The sequence below is a fragment of the Schistocerca nitens genome, chromosome 12 (genome assembly GCF_023898315.1).
Source record: "Schistocerca nitens isolate TAMUIC-IGC-003100 chromosome 12, iqSchNite1.1, whole genome shotgun sequence".
NCBI lineage: Eukaryota > Metazoa > Arthropoda > Insecta > Orthoptera > Acrididae > Schistocerca > Schistocerca nitens.
The window spans coordinates 22,684,645-22,700,463 of record NC_064625.1 but is presented as its reverse complement, the minus strand read 5'-3'; the positions used below and the strand labels follow the sequence as shown (position 1 = coordinate 22,700,463).

At 42.8% G+C, this 15,819-nt stretch overlaps 1 protein-coding gene across 1 annotated transcript in view; it reads right to left on the bottom strand.

Annotated features, from left to right (window-relative positions):
• Window positions 1–1,753: 1,753 nt before the first annotated feature.
• Window positions 1,754–15,819, bottom strand: part of LOC126215329 (putative carbonic anhydrase 3) — a 119,323-nt gene continuing 105,257 nt past the window's right edge. The window contains exon 6 of the mRNA XM_049942010.1: window positions 1,754–1,984. Coding sequence (XP_049797967.1) covers window positions 1,754–1,984 — 231 coding nt within the window. The remainder of the gene's footprint in view (window positions 1,985–15,819) is intronic.

The window sequence follows — 15,819 nt, the reverse complement described above, 5'->3', positions numbered from 1 at the left end:
AATTAAGTCGGGCGATGCTGAGGGAATTAGATTAGGAAGTGAGACACTTAAGGTAGTAAAGGAGTTTTGCTATTTGAGGAGCAAAATAACTGAGGATGGTCGAAGTAGAGAGGATATAAAATGTAGACTGGCAATGGCAAGGAAAGCGTTTCTGAAGAAGAGAAATTTGTTAACATCGAGTATAGATTTAAGTGTCAGGAAGTCATTTCTGAAAGTATTTGTATGGAGTGTAGGCATGTATGGAAGTGAAACATGGACGATAAATAGTTTGGACAAGAAGAGAATAGAAGCTTTCGAAATGTGGTGCTACAGAAGAATGCTGAAGATTAGGTGGGTTGATCACATAACTAATGAGGAAGTATTGAATAGGATTGGGGAGAAGAGAAGTTTGTGGCACAACTTGACAAGAAGAAGGGAGCGGTTGGTAGGACATGTTCTGAGGCATCAATGGATCACCAATTTAGTATTGGAGGGCAGCCTGGAGGGTAAAAATCGTAGAGGGAGACCAAGAGATGAATACACTAAACAGATTCAGAAGGATGTAGGTTGCAGAGATGAAGAAGCTTGCACAGGATAGAGTAGCATGGAGAGCTGCATCAAACCAGTCTCAGGACTGAAGACCACAACAACAACAACAACAATAACCACAGCACAGATCAGAGGGCTTGCGAGCCCATACGTGGCAACACTGACTGTTACAAAGTGTGACTACTGGCACGCACACCTGTAGCCCGTCTTTCACTCGCACCACAGCATCGACGAGCACGGCTCGACTGGTGCCGACCGTTTGGAAGACAGCTGCCATCAGAGGATCACAGGGAAGAGGGTATAGCGCGCCTTGGTCTTCAGCGATGAAAGCATGTTCTGTGTGCATGCAAGTGTTCAGTGTTTGCACATACGATGTAGACGTGGTGAGCGCTGTCTGATAGAGTATATTCATCCCAGCCACACTAGCCCGACCCCAGGGGCGCGATAAGCTACAATTGTCGTTCTCCTTTGGTGTTTCTGGAGGGAACGCCAACCAGCAGCGTTCAGAACGTGGAGAATGTTGTTAGAGCCGCTCCTCTGCCATTCTTGCAACAGGAAGGTAATGGATTGTTCCAACAGCATAGTGCTCGTCCAAACACTGCCCGTGAAACGTAACATCCTCTGCAAGACGGGCAGCAACTTCCCTGGCCATCACGATTCCCGGACTAGTGTCCAATCGAGCACTTGTGGGATATGATGGGACGAGAAGTGGCTTGTGTGACTCGTCAACCAACAAGTCTTACGGAACCACATCAACAGGTCTAGCAGGCATGGAATAACGTATCCCAAGCCATTATTCACCATCTGTATGATCTATTGATGTCAGAGTCAGCACCTGCATTGCTGCACTTGGAGGCTACACCATGTTCTAATATGGGTGTTTCAGTGTGGGTCTATACCTGGTAACTCAGAACTCCTTGTGCTGTTGATATGCAAGTCGCAGCATTTCATGCACTCCATATCAACTGTTACAACAACATATTTTGAGTGACTTGTAAACCTCTAAAAGGATGTACTAATTCCTCTTCCAGCAGTTTATCAGATCAGATATAAATTAGTCATACAGGCACAGTCGCTGCCTTGAGTGATTGATCTTGGGCAATATTGTGGAGAGGAGTACCACTGTAAACTGTACCCCTGATACCTGGGAGACTGCACTCTAGAAACTGAGTTTTTGTGAGCCTCAGCACGTAATTTTTATTGGCTACTTGTTTGAAGTTCTTTGCTAGAGGTAGTGCATGGAGTGCAGTAGCAGCGCACACAGGAAGCACAGCCCGGATCGTGTGGTGGTCTCCCTGAACCTGGGCTCTGGAGACACACTGCGAGCTGTGGCGCTCTCCGTGAACTTGCGGTTCGGAGACACAGTGTACACTGTCCGGTGGTTGAGCGGCTGCACCGGCCTCCTGTTCTTTCTCAGCTGTCCATCTGGGGACTTCACTCTCCTGAAGCCTTCCACCTGCCACAGAGGAGAGGAGCAGCGTGAGTCACACGTCTCCAAAAATGCTTCTCATCTAAATACTTATAATATCGTAAGCATGCACTTAAAAATATTCACATCATTTCTCAAAAGTAGGTGTCCTAGAATCAATTTTCAATGCTGAGTCTAAAGACTACTCTAATTCTCTTCTGAAACGTCAGAATTATTCACAAAATAAGAAACTTTTTTCGGTGTTTTTATAGTGCTACTTATACTCTGATCAGCAAAACATTATGACCACTGCCCACTGTGACGTTATATGCTGCCTGGTGGCGTTGCTGTAACAAATGTAAGCAGACACGGACGGGGGATCACCCTAGCGAAGATATGAACCGTGACAAAGGGCAGATTATTATTACGCAGAGCCCGTGAACGAGTGCCTCGAAAACAGCGAAGCTGGTCGAATGTTCACGTGCTACTGTCGTGAACATCTCTACCGTATCTTCCTTCGTCGTCGGCGTTGTCGTTGATGCCGTGAGGCACCGTTATACCGAGTGGAAAGGCGCGTCGATGTTAGAGCATGAGATATGGTAACCTTAAGTCATTGACAACACACAACGGTCACGGTAGCACCTGATTTCAGAATAGCTGCACTGGTTAGGATCTACGAACTACCCCCTCTTGACCAGGTCCCCAGAATTTAACTCGTAACGAGATCCCTTCGAAGCAAATTGTCTATAAAGGCTTCGTACAACGATAAGAAATGTTACAGTTTATGGAATAATAACAGATAGGACCAAACGTCTTGTTTCTTCTGTTTTATTTAACGTAACTTTGTTCACAGTTTTATTTCGCATTCACCACTCATTCACACTCTTGATGTGGAGTATATGCGAGTGCCTGAACCCTAACTCTCAACTTCCATGGAAACCCTTTGATGAACAATTTTCGTTGCTCGACACCAACAGTCAATGATAATGATACAGTATTTTGTAACTGACTCTTCTTGTTTAGCCACCGTCTCCACGAATGTTTATTAGGCGTAAGACAATTACACACTTTTCTCTCCGATCCGCAATTATTAAGAGTTCGCGTAAAAGTTAACGTTTTTCTCCTTTTCATAAATTGGAGCTAGCTCTCCGCAATATAATTAAAAAAAAAAAAAAAAACGGTCTCAATACCGCGTCCCTCGTGAGATGCCTATAGATTTATCCCGGAATTGACCGCCCTGTAGGTGTACTCAATTTAATGACCACACTTCGCTATCCGTGATTTCGTATAACTAAATGTCCTTTTGTTACTCTGATTGTATACCGTAGTTATTTAAAACAAGCCCCTATATTTTTTCCATAGAGTAAATATCTCTGGAGTGAGCATTGCGTTCTGCGCATGTTGTCAACATTAAACCAGGATTGTCACGTGATCTCGGGACTTCGCTGTGCGTGTGTGCTTTTTGCAGCGTTTGAAGTTTATAATACCAAGAGTTTTTGTTGTGTTTCACCGTTTGTTGATAGTCTAATAGCGATGGTGAATTACGTTGTTGCTACGAATGGAAAGAAAAATATGTGAAAGGAGGGACAGTAACTTTTCATGGGTACATTCCATATAGATCTAATAATAGTTTTCATTTTAGTAAGAGACACTGTATACGTTTAAAAATTTCGAAACGCATTATAATTAAGACTTGATTCTGTAGACCTATTTTTTCTACGATTTTATGACTATATAATAGATATTACGGCTCGTACAAAAGCTTACAAACAATCGCTTCCTCTCGTAAATTTCCTAGTGGAACAGGAAATGGAAAGGTTAGTTGTTTCAGTAAATACTATCCTCCATGCATTTATCAGTGACTTATCAATTATGTATATAGATTACTCCGTCTACTATTTATTTAATGAACTGGGAGCAAGTACTTAAAATGCGTTAAATAAATACCTCAAAGTGCCACCAGTAAGAAAAATTGTGCTTTAGGTCGTAAAAACGAGAAAATAAATACGCAGAAATACAAGAAAAAAGGACGAATTAGCAGGGATATAATCGCTAATGTGTGGTAAATTCGGTGTTTTTCGGACACTTGCGAAAGTACTAACGTACTGTCAAGTCGTTTTGCAGGACTATCACTGCAAAAAGGGGTACGTCAGGCTCTTTAATACTATAAAGTACCGTATCATACCGAAAACTACCAAAAATCGAGTCCATCTGAACTGTGACACCTATCGCAAAGAAGCAGAATGCAGTATCACTTGCCTTTAAAAGTTACGTAGCTGGTTTATTCCCGGTATCAAATGGATACTGTTAAAATGTCTTCGCAACATATATAAATAATCCACGACACGTACGAAAAGAATCCGTCTGTACTAGGGATGTAGTGACATTCTAAATATACAGGGCGCTATACGAACAAACACACGACGTCCCGAGATCACGTGACCAGGCCGACAATGTATGTTGACAACACTAAATCTGTTCTGCGAATGTGAGTGCTCACTCCAGAGATATTTACTCTATGATTTTTTCACTACGAACAATTAGCACTTCTTTACTTGTTTTATATCTAAGAGTAAAGGAAAAACAATGACGCCGTATCATCGGCTTCGTCGATATAAAGCAAAACACCTCAATATGCCCAATTTTACCTCTTCTTATAGGATCGGCTACCTTACTCATTAATTTACTACATATTATTTCCAATAACATTAAACAGGTATCGCGGTTATATTTTAATTGTATTCAAATGCATGTTATTATTATTATGACCGACCAAATCGTAACAAATCGCGTGGCGTGCGTTTTTAACGATAGCTTTACACTCGTCCAGCCTTTATTCATGCAATATTATATATAAATATACAGACAGGACCGAAAGATCGATCTCTCTACCGTAACCAATAGAGGCAAATACGCTATTCAAGTTCCGTTATATCTATCTTGACTCGTATTGTTACACATCAACAGGAAAAGGTAGACGGACAGCGAAAGTAGCACTAGGCACTAAATGGTTGGACGTCCACGACTCTTCACAGAACGTGAGGTTCGGAGGCTTGTCTGCTCTGCAGAGTAGGACAGATGTTTATCTGTGGTATCTCTTCCAAAAGAGAACAATGCTGGTGCATGCGCAAGGGTTTTGGAGCACACCATTCATTGTACACTATTGAACATGGAGCTCTACAGCAGACCATCCCAAATGTCACATATTGATCCGAAGATATCGCTGATTATGATTGTAGTGCGCACTGACCATCGATCAATGGAAATGTGTCGGCTCTTCAGGCGAATCACATTTTTGCTACACCAGGCCAAGCCAAAGACTGCGATTCATTGGCAGAACACTTGGAAGGCGCAACGGGTCTACTAAAGACACTGCTTACACCACGCTTGTCCGCCCTATTCTGGAGTATTGCTGTGCAGTGTGGGATCCGTCTCAGGTGGGACTGACGGATGATATCGAAAAAGTACAAAGAAGGGCAGCTCGTTTTTTACTATCGCGAAATAGGGGAGATAATGTCACAGACATGATACGTGAATTGGAGTGGCAGTCATTAAAACAAAGGCGTTTTTCGTTGCGACGGGATCTTCTCATGAAATTTCAATCACCAGTTTTCTCCTCCGATTGCGAAAACATTCTGTTGGCACCCCCCTACATAGGGAGAAATTATCAACTGGATAAAATAAGAGAAATCAGGACTCGCACAGAAAAATTTAAGTGCTCGTTTTTCCCGCATGCCGTTCGAGAGTGGAACGGTAGAGAGACAGCATGAAGGTGGTTCATTGAACCCTCTGCCAGGCACTTTATTGTGAATAGCAGAGTAATCACGTAGATGTAGATCTAGACCAGGTCGATGGTCGTCTCCACAAAAGCCGTGCTCGAGGTGAACACTGCCTCGATACATGCTCCATGGTCGCAGCCTGGTGGGATCAGTGTTATGCTATGCGAGACATTCTCCTGCACTTGCGTGGAACCTGTGCTAACACACGCCGACAACTGCGAACTAGATGCATCCTTTCATGCTTGAGGTTTTCCCAGATGGCGATGTCATCTTTCACCAGTATAATTGTACCTGTCTCGAACCCAGAACCGTGCTACAATGGTTTGAGGGGCATTGTCGTGAAGTTACGTTGATGTAAATTGTATGGAACCCAGCTGGGTCGCTATCGGCCGCCATCACCGCGTACGCAAATCAGCGGTCCGTTATTTACGCGTATTACATGACCTTTGTGTAGACATCTAATGACACATACCTCCACCTCCATAAACCTACCACACAATTGTCGGATCCCTTATAGATAGAATCAGTGTTGCGTTTCATTCCAAAGATGGACAAACGATCTACCAGGTAGGTGATCATAATGTTTCGGCTCATGTGTGTAAATTGGCTCATCAAATATTTCAAGCCTTAAATAATAAAATATCGCCAGTTGGTATCTTTTTATCTTTGGAAGGCGTTTCATTGTATAGATCATGTTAAAATCTTGAAAAAACGCAAATTCTATGAACTGATGGATTTTCACCCTATTGGTGTGAATCATATTCAACAAAGAGAATGGAAAATTTTCTGCTAAATAATTCAGACAATGTGTTTAGGACACAGAAAATTTTAGTGACTGTGCAGAGATCACAAAGAGAGTACCACAGGCTTCAACTTTGGGTCTACTTCTACTTGTAATATATATAATGTATATGACTCCCAGTTAACAGTTAACAAGAAGAACTGATACTTTTTGCATGCAGTATTAGCGTTATAATAAAAAATTATAAACTTGATCTGTCTGGATATCCACACAGCTTCCAAGATTCGGGGAGACACGCTGGAGATGGATAGAATCTACATGGTAGACTAACATTGAGGTCTGGTGTGCTAGCCAACTTGGATTTTAGGTGGTTTCCCACATCTGACTGGGTGAATACTGTGCTGGTAGGGGAGACCAGGGCAAACTGATCCCTTTAAGGAGACCGTCCATTTACTCTGGGTAACATTCAAAATATTTTATAAAATCCGTTGGGTATATGTTTTGCGCATATTTTACTTGTTATATGTATAGGATAATTTTGCCCCTGGTCTCTCGGGTAAAATGATCACCTGGCTTATAATTTGCAGTTCACTGCCTTTCTTTGTAATTTGTTTTTTTTTAGTAAATTAAATGCATATGTTATTCAACTTTTACTGTGCAATGTACTTAGATAATATACACTCCTGGAAATTGAAATAAGAACACCGTGAATTCATTGTCCCAGGAAGGGGAAACTTTATTGACACATTCCTGGGGTCAGATACATCACATGATCACACTGACAGAACCACAGGCACATAGACACAGGCAACAGAGCATGCACAATGTCGGCACTAGTACAGTGTATATCCACCTTTCGCAGCAATGCAGGCTGCTATTCTCCCATGGAGACGATCGTAGAGATGCTGGATGTAGTCCTGTGGAACGGCTTGCCATGCCATTTCCACCTGGCGCCTCAGTTGGACCAGCGTTCGTGCTGGACGTGCAGACCGCGTGAGACGACGCTTCATCCAGTCCCAAACATGCTCAATGGGGGACAGATCCGGAGATCTTGCTGGCCAGGGTAGTTGACTTACACCTTTTAGAGCACGTTGGGTGGCACGGGATACATGCGGACGTGCATTGTCCTGTTGGAACAGCAAGTTCCCTTGCCGGTCTAGGAATGGTAGAACGATGGGTTCGATGACGGTTTGGATGTACCGTGCACTATTCCGTGTCCCCTCGACGATCACCAGTGGTGTACGGCCAGTGTAGGAGATCGCTCCCCACACCATGATGCCGGGTGTTGGCCCTGTGTGCCTCGGTCGTATGCAGTCCTGATTGTGGCGCTCACCTGCACGGCGCCAAACACGCATACGACCATCATTGGCACCAAGGCAGAAGCGACTCTCATCGCTGAAGACGACACGTCTCCATTCGTCCCTCCATTCACGCCTGTCGCGATACCACTGGAGGCGGGCTGCACGATGTTGGGGCGTGAGCGGAAGACGGCCTAACGGTGTGCGGGACCGTAGCCCAGCTTCATGGAGACGGTTGCGAATGGTCCTCGCCGATACCCCAGGAGCAACAGTGTCCCTAATTTGCTGGGAAGTGGCGGTGCGGTCCCCTACGGCACTGCGTAGGATCCTACGGTCTTGGCGTGCATCCGTGCGTCGCTGCGGTCCGGTCCCAGGTCGACGGGCACGTGCACCTTCCGCCGACCACTGGCGACAACATCGATGTACTGTGGAGACCTCACGTCCCACGTGTTGAGCAATTCGGCGGTACGTCCACCCGGCCTCCCGCATGCCCACTATACGCCCTCGCTCAAAGTCCGTCAACTGTACATACGGTTCACGTCCACGCTGTCGCGGCATGCTACCAGTGTTAAAGACTGCGATGGAGCTCCGTATGCCACGGCAAACTGGCTGACACTGACGGCGGCGGTGCACAAATGCTGCGCAGCTAGCGCCATTCGACGGCCAACACCGCGGTTCCTGGTGTGTCCGCTGTGCCGTGCGTGTGATCATTGCTTGTACAGCCCTCTCGCAGTGTCCGGAGCAAGTATGGTGGGTCTGACACACCGGTGTCAATGTGTTCTTTTTTCCATTTCCAGGAGTGTATTATTTTACATAAATGCATTTAATTAAGGGGAAATGAAATTTTGATTCACTGTCACAAAATTAAAAAATAAAATATTCAAGGCTATCATTTAAAATACAAATTGAACAAAAAGAATACAAAGCTGTTTACATATTCAACTTCCTTTTATTGCCAGAACATTTCTGTTTCTACAAAAATCACAATTGAAGTCATTATCATCATCGTCAACTCCAGCACATTCCTCACGAACCCAGTTTTTACAGCCCTGACACATAATCCAATCTTCAACAGTTAACGAAGATAGAAAAGTTTCTTTGCAGTAAATACACTCTGGGTTACCATCGACAACCTTGGCATCGTCATTCTCACAACTCTCTTGCAAGCATGACCCTCCCTTCTTCTTAGACGTTTCTTTTCTTCTCTGAAAGGAGCCATCAGATGTTTTTACATGAACTTGTTTACGTTTAGGTCTTTGTAGGCATTTCCCTTTCTGTAAATTATCCTTTTTTTTTCTTTTTTCCTCCACTAAGGCATTTTTATATGGACTGCTAGTCAGTATTGATGCGCCACCCCTCTGCCTCTTCCTAGAACACTTTGGTCCTTTCATTTTGGGAACTGTAATGATTTGGGCTGTTGATGTTGAACCAAATGATGTTTTTCTACATAAAGATGCGCCCTCTCCACTTGGTCCTGGTTGGGAAATATCTAAATGTGGGAGGTCAGATTCAATAAAAGTTGTGATTGTTGAGTGATTTTCATCTATTGTAGGCTCTGGAGACCCTAATTCCTCACTGATAGAAGACTGTGCATGGGGTGTGCATTCTTCAATTAAGACTTTAGAACTGCTTTCAGTTTCCATTGCTTCACAATTTGACTGATCTAGTTGGTCGGTAGTTTCTGCAGCTATAAAGTCTGCACCAGTAAAGATTTCTCGGTCATAAGGATATATCCCACATTCCTTAAATCCATTTATAGCATTCGTTGGTGTGCATGCCTTGAGGTAAGCCTCCCCAAAAATCTGACTTATCTGGAAAAATGTGGGTACCCTCCCTGAGTGGATGTTAAGCCATTTCTCCAGGGGCACTGTCATAATGTGGGCTTTAAGGAAACATTATTGACACATCTAGTGACTGGAGGTTGTGTGTGCAGTGAGGAGGTAAACATATGATGGTAGCAAAGTTTTTTCTTGGAGCTTCAATCACATTCAAATTTTTCTTGTGACTGAGGTGTTCACCCTTCATTAGCAGTGCTGGATCATCCTTAGATGGTTCTGCATGTTGCACAAAATACTGAAACCAATCCTCGAACACCTCGAGTCTCATCCATGCACTAGAGTTGCAGGCAAAAATAGTTCCAGGCGGAGCTCCATCAGTTAACTATGCTTTCATCATCACCACGCTCGCCAGACACAATTCGCCCTACTTGTAGTCGTCCCTTCTTCGCCAAAACTCGTGAATTCCTAGATGAAACTGTTCCAATAGAAGTTTCATCGACGTTAAAAATTCTGTGAGGAGGGTATGGCTGATCAGAATTTACTTCCCCAAGAATTTTGAAAAATCGTCACTACAGGCCTATTGAATGCACGAGCTCTTGCAGCTGATGTTGATTCTGGAACTCTGAGAGAGAGCTCTGGATGTCGTCGTCGAAAACCAGCTAACCAATCTTCTCCAGCCATACCCAGTTCTGTGCTAAAAGGATGCGATATACCATTTTTCAGTGCTAATTGGAATGCTAAGAGGCGCACATCTTTTGTTGTCAGACGATAAAATCTTGTTTCCATATCCCCAATATCGTTAACCAGTTCCTCCTCTTGGCATTGAGTGAAAACAGTTTTATAATTTTGTAAGACTTTCTTATGCTGCACAGCAGATGTATTTTTTCCTGTTACTCTTCTTTTTAGTGCCGCTCTAGGGACATTAAAATTCCTACTTGCTGTTTTTGCAGGCATTCCACTTTTTCAACACACCAGCTTCGATGATCAGTTTTCCGAACGTAAGTTCGCACCATTGTTGAATCTGAAAATTGAAACACTTAAATAAACAATCGCATGAAAGTGAACAATTAAGTATGTCATTAAGTAAACGCATGCATAAAAATATATAAGTAGGCTTATTTATATTTAGTAGTTTATTAATGGGGTAATATGATCCCTACGGGGATAACGATCCCCCCTACATGATCATTTTGCCCCAAATACTCGTCCTGCAATAGCAACAACATTGCGGGAGAACGCCATCTTGTATGCTAACAACAACGCGAATACAACTTCCTCATAAACTGCCTTAAAAGCCGAAATATTTGTGACTCGCTTTATAGGCTTACAGCGTGACATAAACAATTACAGATTTAGAACTTACCTTAGATCAACAGTGCATAAAACGAAGTTTTCTTCTGTAAATCTTGTTGCAGAACACACGGCGGAACCATTTAACTGGTGTAACCTTAGACTCATGTGAGCTCTTAATTCACGAATTGTCCGCTGCATGGCAGCACTAACTCTGAAGACAGAGAGCGTGACCATTACGCAGCAAGGGAACGTTTCGCCCAGTCTACCCTACTGATTTACTGCATCGGCCACATGATTCACAAACATTTAGGAAACGTTCTCAAACTTTCACAGGGAGGATATCACCAGATGCAGACAGAACGGGCACACACATCTCGTCTGGGGTGGAGAAGGGACTGAGACAGGAAGGGCATCTGGTGACCCTCTGCCCCTAACATTGCCAAATCTAGATTAACATGTGGATCCCATGCAGACGTGGGATAAAATATGATATGTCTTTTAATAAAGACGTGAGGATGAACTCTGGTGCCTAAGAGGGGCTTGATAATAACAATGTCAAACGATATTCCTACTTATGGACTGCTAAGTAACGGTTACTAATATTTTTTAATTTGTAATTTTTTGGAGATTACATCTGTTCCATGTGTTATACCAGGGGTCTCCAAACTACGGCCCGCGGGCCTAGACCGGCCCGCGAGAGCCGGCAAACCGGCCCGCGCTAGCTGGCCGGACACCCCCGGTATCCGGCCCGCCAGATATTTGAGGTGGTGCCTATACTGCCAACAATTGGGTTTTGAGGCCTATCGCGACCAATACACCGCGACATTGGCTCCGCTACTCGCTACAATACTACGTAACTAAACTTATTGTTGCGCCACTTGAAATAACAGTATGTTGACATACTCTACCTCTGTTACGTCTTGTAGTAATAATGTTGCTAACAATGATTTTGAGATTTCGTTAACTTTGCAGGACGCTTTGGTGAAGAATGTGTAGTGACATACTTTTTTGTCGGTGAAATTCGCCAGAATAAAATACGCCAGAATTTCGGTCAGGTACGTCCATCAATCAAAATTATGTAATTAAATAAAAATCGTAGATCGTTTCAGTGCTAGCTATTCCCACAACCTTAGATTTTTGCGATTTCATCTTTCCTTTAGCCTTACATTACGGTGATCATGGAGAGCTAGGGTGCTTTAATCTCACTAGGTAGATCTTGGCCCTTATGACTTCGTGGAGGAGTCAATGTGTCCCGCGGACTAAAAAGTTTGGAGACCCCTGTGTTATTCCAATCTTTCTTCTCTGATAACTGTAATTATTTTCCTTGTGAAAAATGAGACACTAGATTGTTTCTTCTTCACGTTGTGGTATCGACACGAAAAGGATGTTAAGTTGTACTCGCTGTATTTATTTGCTAATAACAATTGGAATATTGCGTTATAAACATTTTTTCTCAGTAAAACGAAAAAACTCTCAGTTCTCCTGTTTTGAATAGATCGTGCAATTAATTTCTGGCACTTTTACTTAAGCTGGGAGCGACTTGGTTGGTGAAGCAATGGTCGAGTGCGTTATGCGCTCTATCGGTAGTTTTTTAATTATAAAAAAGTCGAGTCTGCATCTTAATTTTTACAGAATAATTTCTTTTGTAAGAACATTAACTATGTACATGATCAATCGTCACCAAGTGCACCATTAACCAACAATGACCTTTCGGCTGGGAGCTCGTTTTCATTTATTATAATAAAGTCAATGAATATGACTGCATTTACAGCAAAAATAATTAGCATTCACAACAGTTTCAGTTACAAAAGAGGGTAGTTGCAGTTTTCCTTTCTTATCGCATTTCGAGTGGATCCTTTTGTTTCAGACTTCATGATGCTTCTGGTCCGGAAAATCGCTTCAAAGGCGAGGAAAAAGAAGAACAAGAAGAAGGGGCATATTTCTCTTCCTCATATCTTCGCAGAACTTTGACCTTTACTGTCCTTCTTCAACATCCAGCAGTAGTCTGACGTCCAAAAATGGCTCTGAGCACTATGGGACTTAACATCTATGGTCATCAGTCCCCTAGAACTACTTAAACCTAACTAACCTAAGGACATCACACACAACACCCAGCTATCACGAGGCAGAGAAAATCCCTGAACCCGCCGGGAATCGAACCCGGGAACCCGGGCGTGGGAAGCGAGAACGCTACCGCACGACCACGATATGCGGGCAGTCTGACGTCATACTTTCATTCCACCTTCTCTGTTACCTCTTTTACGATTCCCTATGCTCCTGGTGGATGCTTTCTCCTCGCTCTCCACTTTAACGCCTTACGTTTTCAAAAAAGTAGTCAATATTTGAGTGTGTTAACAACCCAACTTCCGCACATTTTTCAAAATGGTTTAAACAACGCTCTTGTAATTTGTATGCTTTTTATTCCCTAGAAAGTTTTCACTAGCGGGCCTGAAGGCAGTCAATGCATCTTTTTGTTCAACATTCGTGGTATTCTCAAATTCGTGATCTTTCATCAGTTTATCAATTTGAGGACCAATAACAATTTCCGCTTCCAGTGTTTCTTGACTGATGAAGGGAAATCTACATACAAAGGTAATTAAACCAGTATTCACTTTATAAAAGAGCGCCTGCAAAGGGCTTTACTAATCTGAATTTGATGTATAGGGCTGGAAAGCTTTTTTCCCCTCCACTAGCTAATTTCGGTCCTAGGCGCAAGGCACGAAATGTCTGCAATCTGGCAAAAACCTTTACCTTCCAGCGCTTCACCTTTGCCCAGTTATCGGACTCACACAAAAGCTGTGCATTTTCAGTTGCCAGCTTTCGGTTACAATGAAATACCTCCAACTAAAATAAACTGAATCTCATTATGAAGAAAATTGCACGTCATAGAAGAAAAAAAGCGAAGAGTCTTGAAAGCAACATGAAAAATTTAGTGAAATACACATATTAAATTGAATCACCTATAACATTGTAGCATGTTGTACGAGTATAAAATAATATTTCTCTCAGACACAATGGCAAAATTTTACATCAATTATCGAATCGACGAGCGTTTTCCCAGGTTTAGTTGTTGCAGTTATTTTATATATTTTATTGTTGTTACTGGTAAAGTCCTACATATACGTATGTGGCAAGTTAAATGAGGAGGAGACCTTAACACATGTCCTATCGTCGTGTCTCTTCTTGTCAATATTTTCCACATGCTCCTATCCTCGCCGATTCTGTGGAGAATCTCTTCATTTCTTATCTTATCAGCCCATCTGATTTTCAACATTCTTCTACAGCACCACATCGCAAACGCTTTGATTCCCTTCTTTTTCGGTTTCCTACTCCCACGATTCACTTCCATAGAACGCTGTGCCCCGAACATACATACTCATTGATTTTTGCCTTGATACCAATAGACATCCTTTGGCCAGGAATGTCCTCTTCGCTATGCTAGTCTCCTTTTTAAGCCCTTCTTCTTTCTTACATCACGTGTTATTTTACTTCCAAAGTAGTAGAATAACTTCAGTTTATATCCCGGCACGCAATGCTGATGTGCCTCTTCATCCATCTATAGGTCGCATTATTGCCAGATTTTCCCCTGCCTCTCCACTACTATGTCATGGATTTCCCCCCCCCCCCCCCCCCCCTCTGACACTGGCCAATTGCCCTACGTATGAAACACAGGAAAATTCAAAAATTGACAGGAATTCAAAATTTGGTCGGAAATTCAAAATTTAACGAGAAATTAAAAAATAGCACAATTATGCTAGTGGATCTTCCCCCACCCCTATGACATCACTGTGGAAGTAGGACCAGTGCCCTAAATATTAGTGAGAAATCCACGATGATGCAATATCCTGTTGGAATTCAGGACAACAGACACTCTAATATATGCACAGTCTGCACTCTTGTCAGATTTCGTCAGTTTTCCCCTGACATCACACACCTGAAACAAACTTCATTTGTTTCTCATGCAGGTCCAAGCCTGCCTATTAGACAAATGATGTTTTCCTGTTTCCAGTATAAGCATGCGGTTCTAGGACAATTGGTTTTGGTCCCCTATATCAGTTCTAGGACAAAGAACATTGTCTCACCCAAGACAAATAATGGGTTTCCCCCATGCAGGTTCAAGCCTGCCTGCTATTCAGAGTCAAAACAAAAGTTGTTTGTTTCCTCTGCAGGGCCATGTGTGTCATGCCTGCCAGTCTATGCATGTTGGCGGAATAAACATGTTATTCACCCTACATGTACTATCCAGTCTGCTGACCTACTTAACACGTTTCCTCCAAGTTATTATTCACTCAGACCAGTGCGGCTGTTTTTAATAGTCAGGTCGCTTACAGAATTAAAGATAGCCACTGACATCACACACCTGCTGCTCCTCCTAAGTGCAGTTCCCCAAAGTTTGGACCTGTCCACTTGTGTTATGTTGGTAATGGATAGGAATTTGGTGTCTTTATTTTTAAAGAAATTCCACACAATGGAGAGCCGATCAGCCATCACCATTGTCACAAGAGCTCCACTGTAGCTCCCTCCAGTCACCTCGTCACACTGGAGCGAGTTGCGCATAGTATACTATCGTTCGGCTGCTTAACATGAAGTGTAAAATAGTAGTTCCGATTTCTACCAATATTATGTTGTTTGCGACGGCAGTATAGTCACAGGCCACGTTACTTGGGTTAAAGTGGAAAGGTAATTTGAAAATGAAAGCGTCAAACATATCCTTTAAATAATAGTGAAAAGTTATGGGGGAATTCGAAATTCACCTAGATTAAAAATTATGTATACTCCACGCAAACATTTTGCAGGGATATTCAAAAATCGCGTGGTGTACTATTGGAGTATGCATCAAACTGCTTCTAGCCAAAAAAAAAAAGAGGTTGAGGTATTATGGTTTTAAAAATCTCCACAAAAAATCTGTATGTTGGAAGGGTGAGACCTTTACTGGAAGCTATAGTCATAGACTGACACTACCAGTTATATGTGCAAATTACTTCAGAGACTG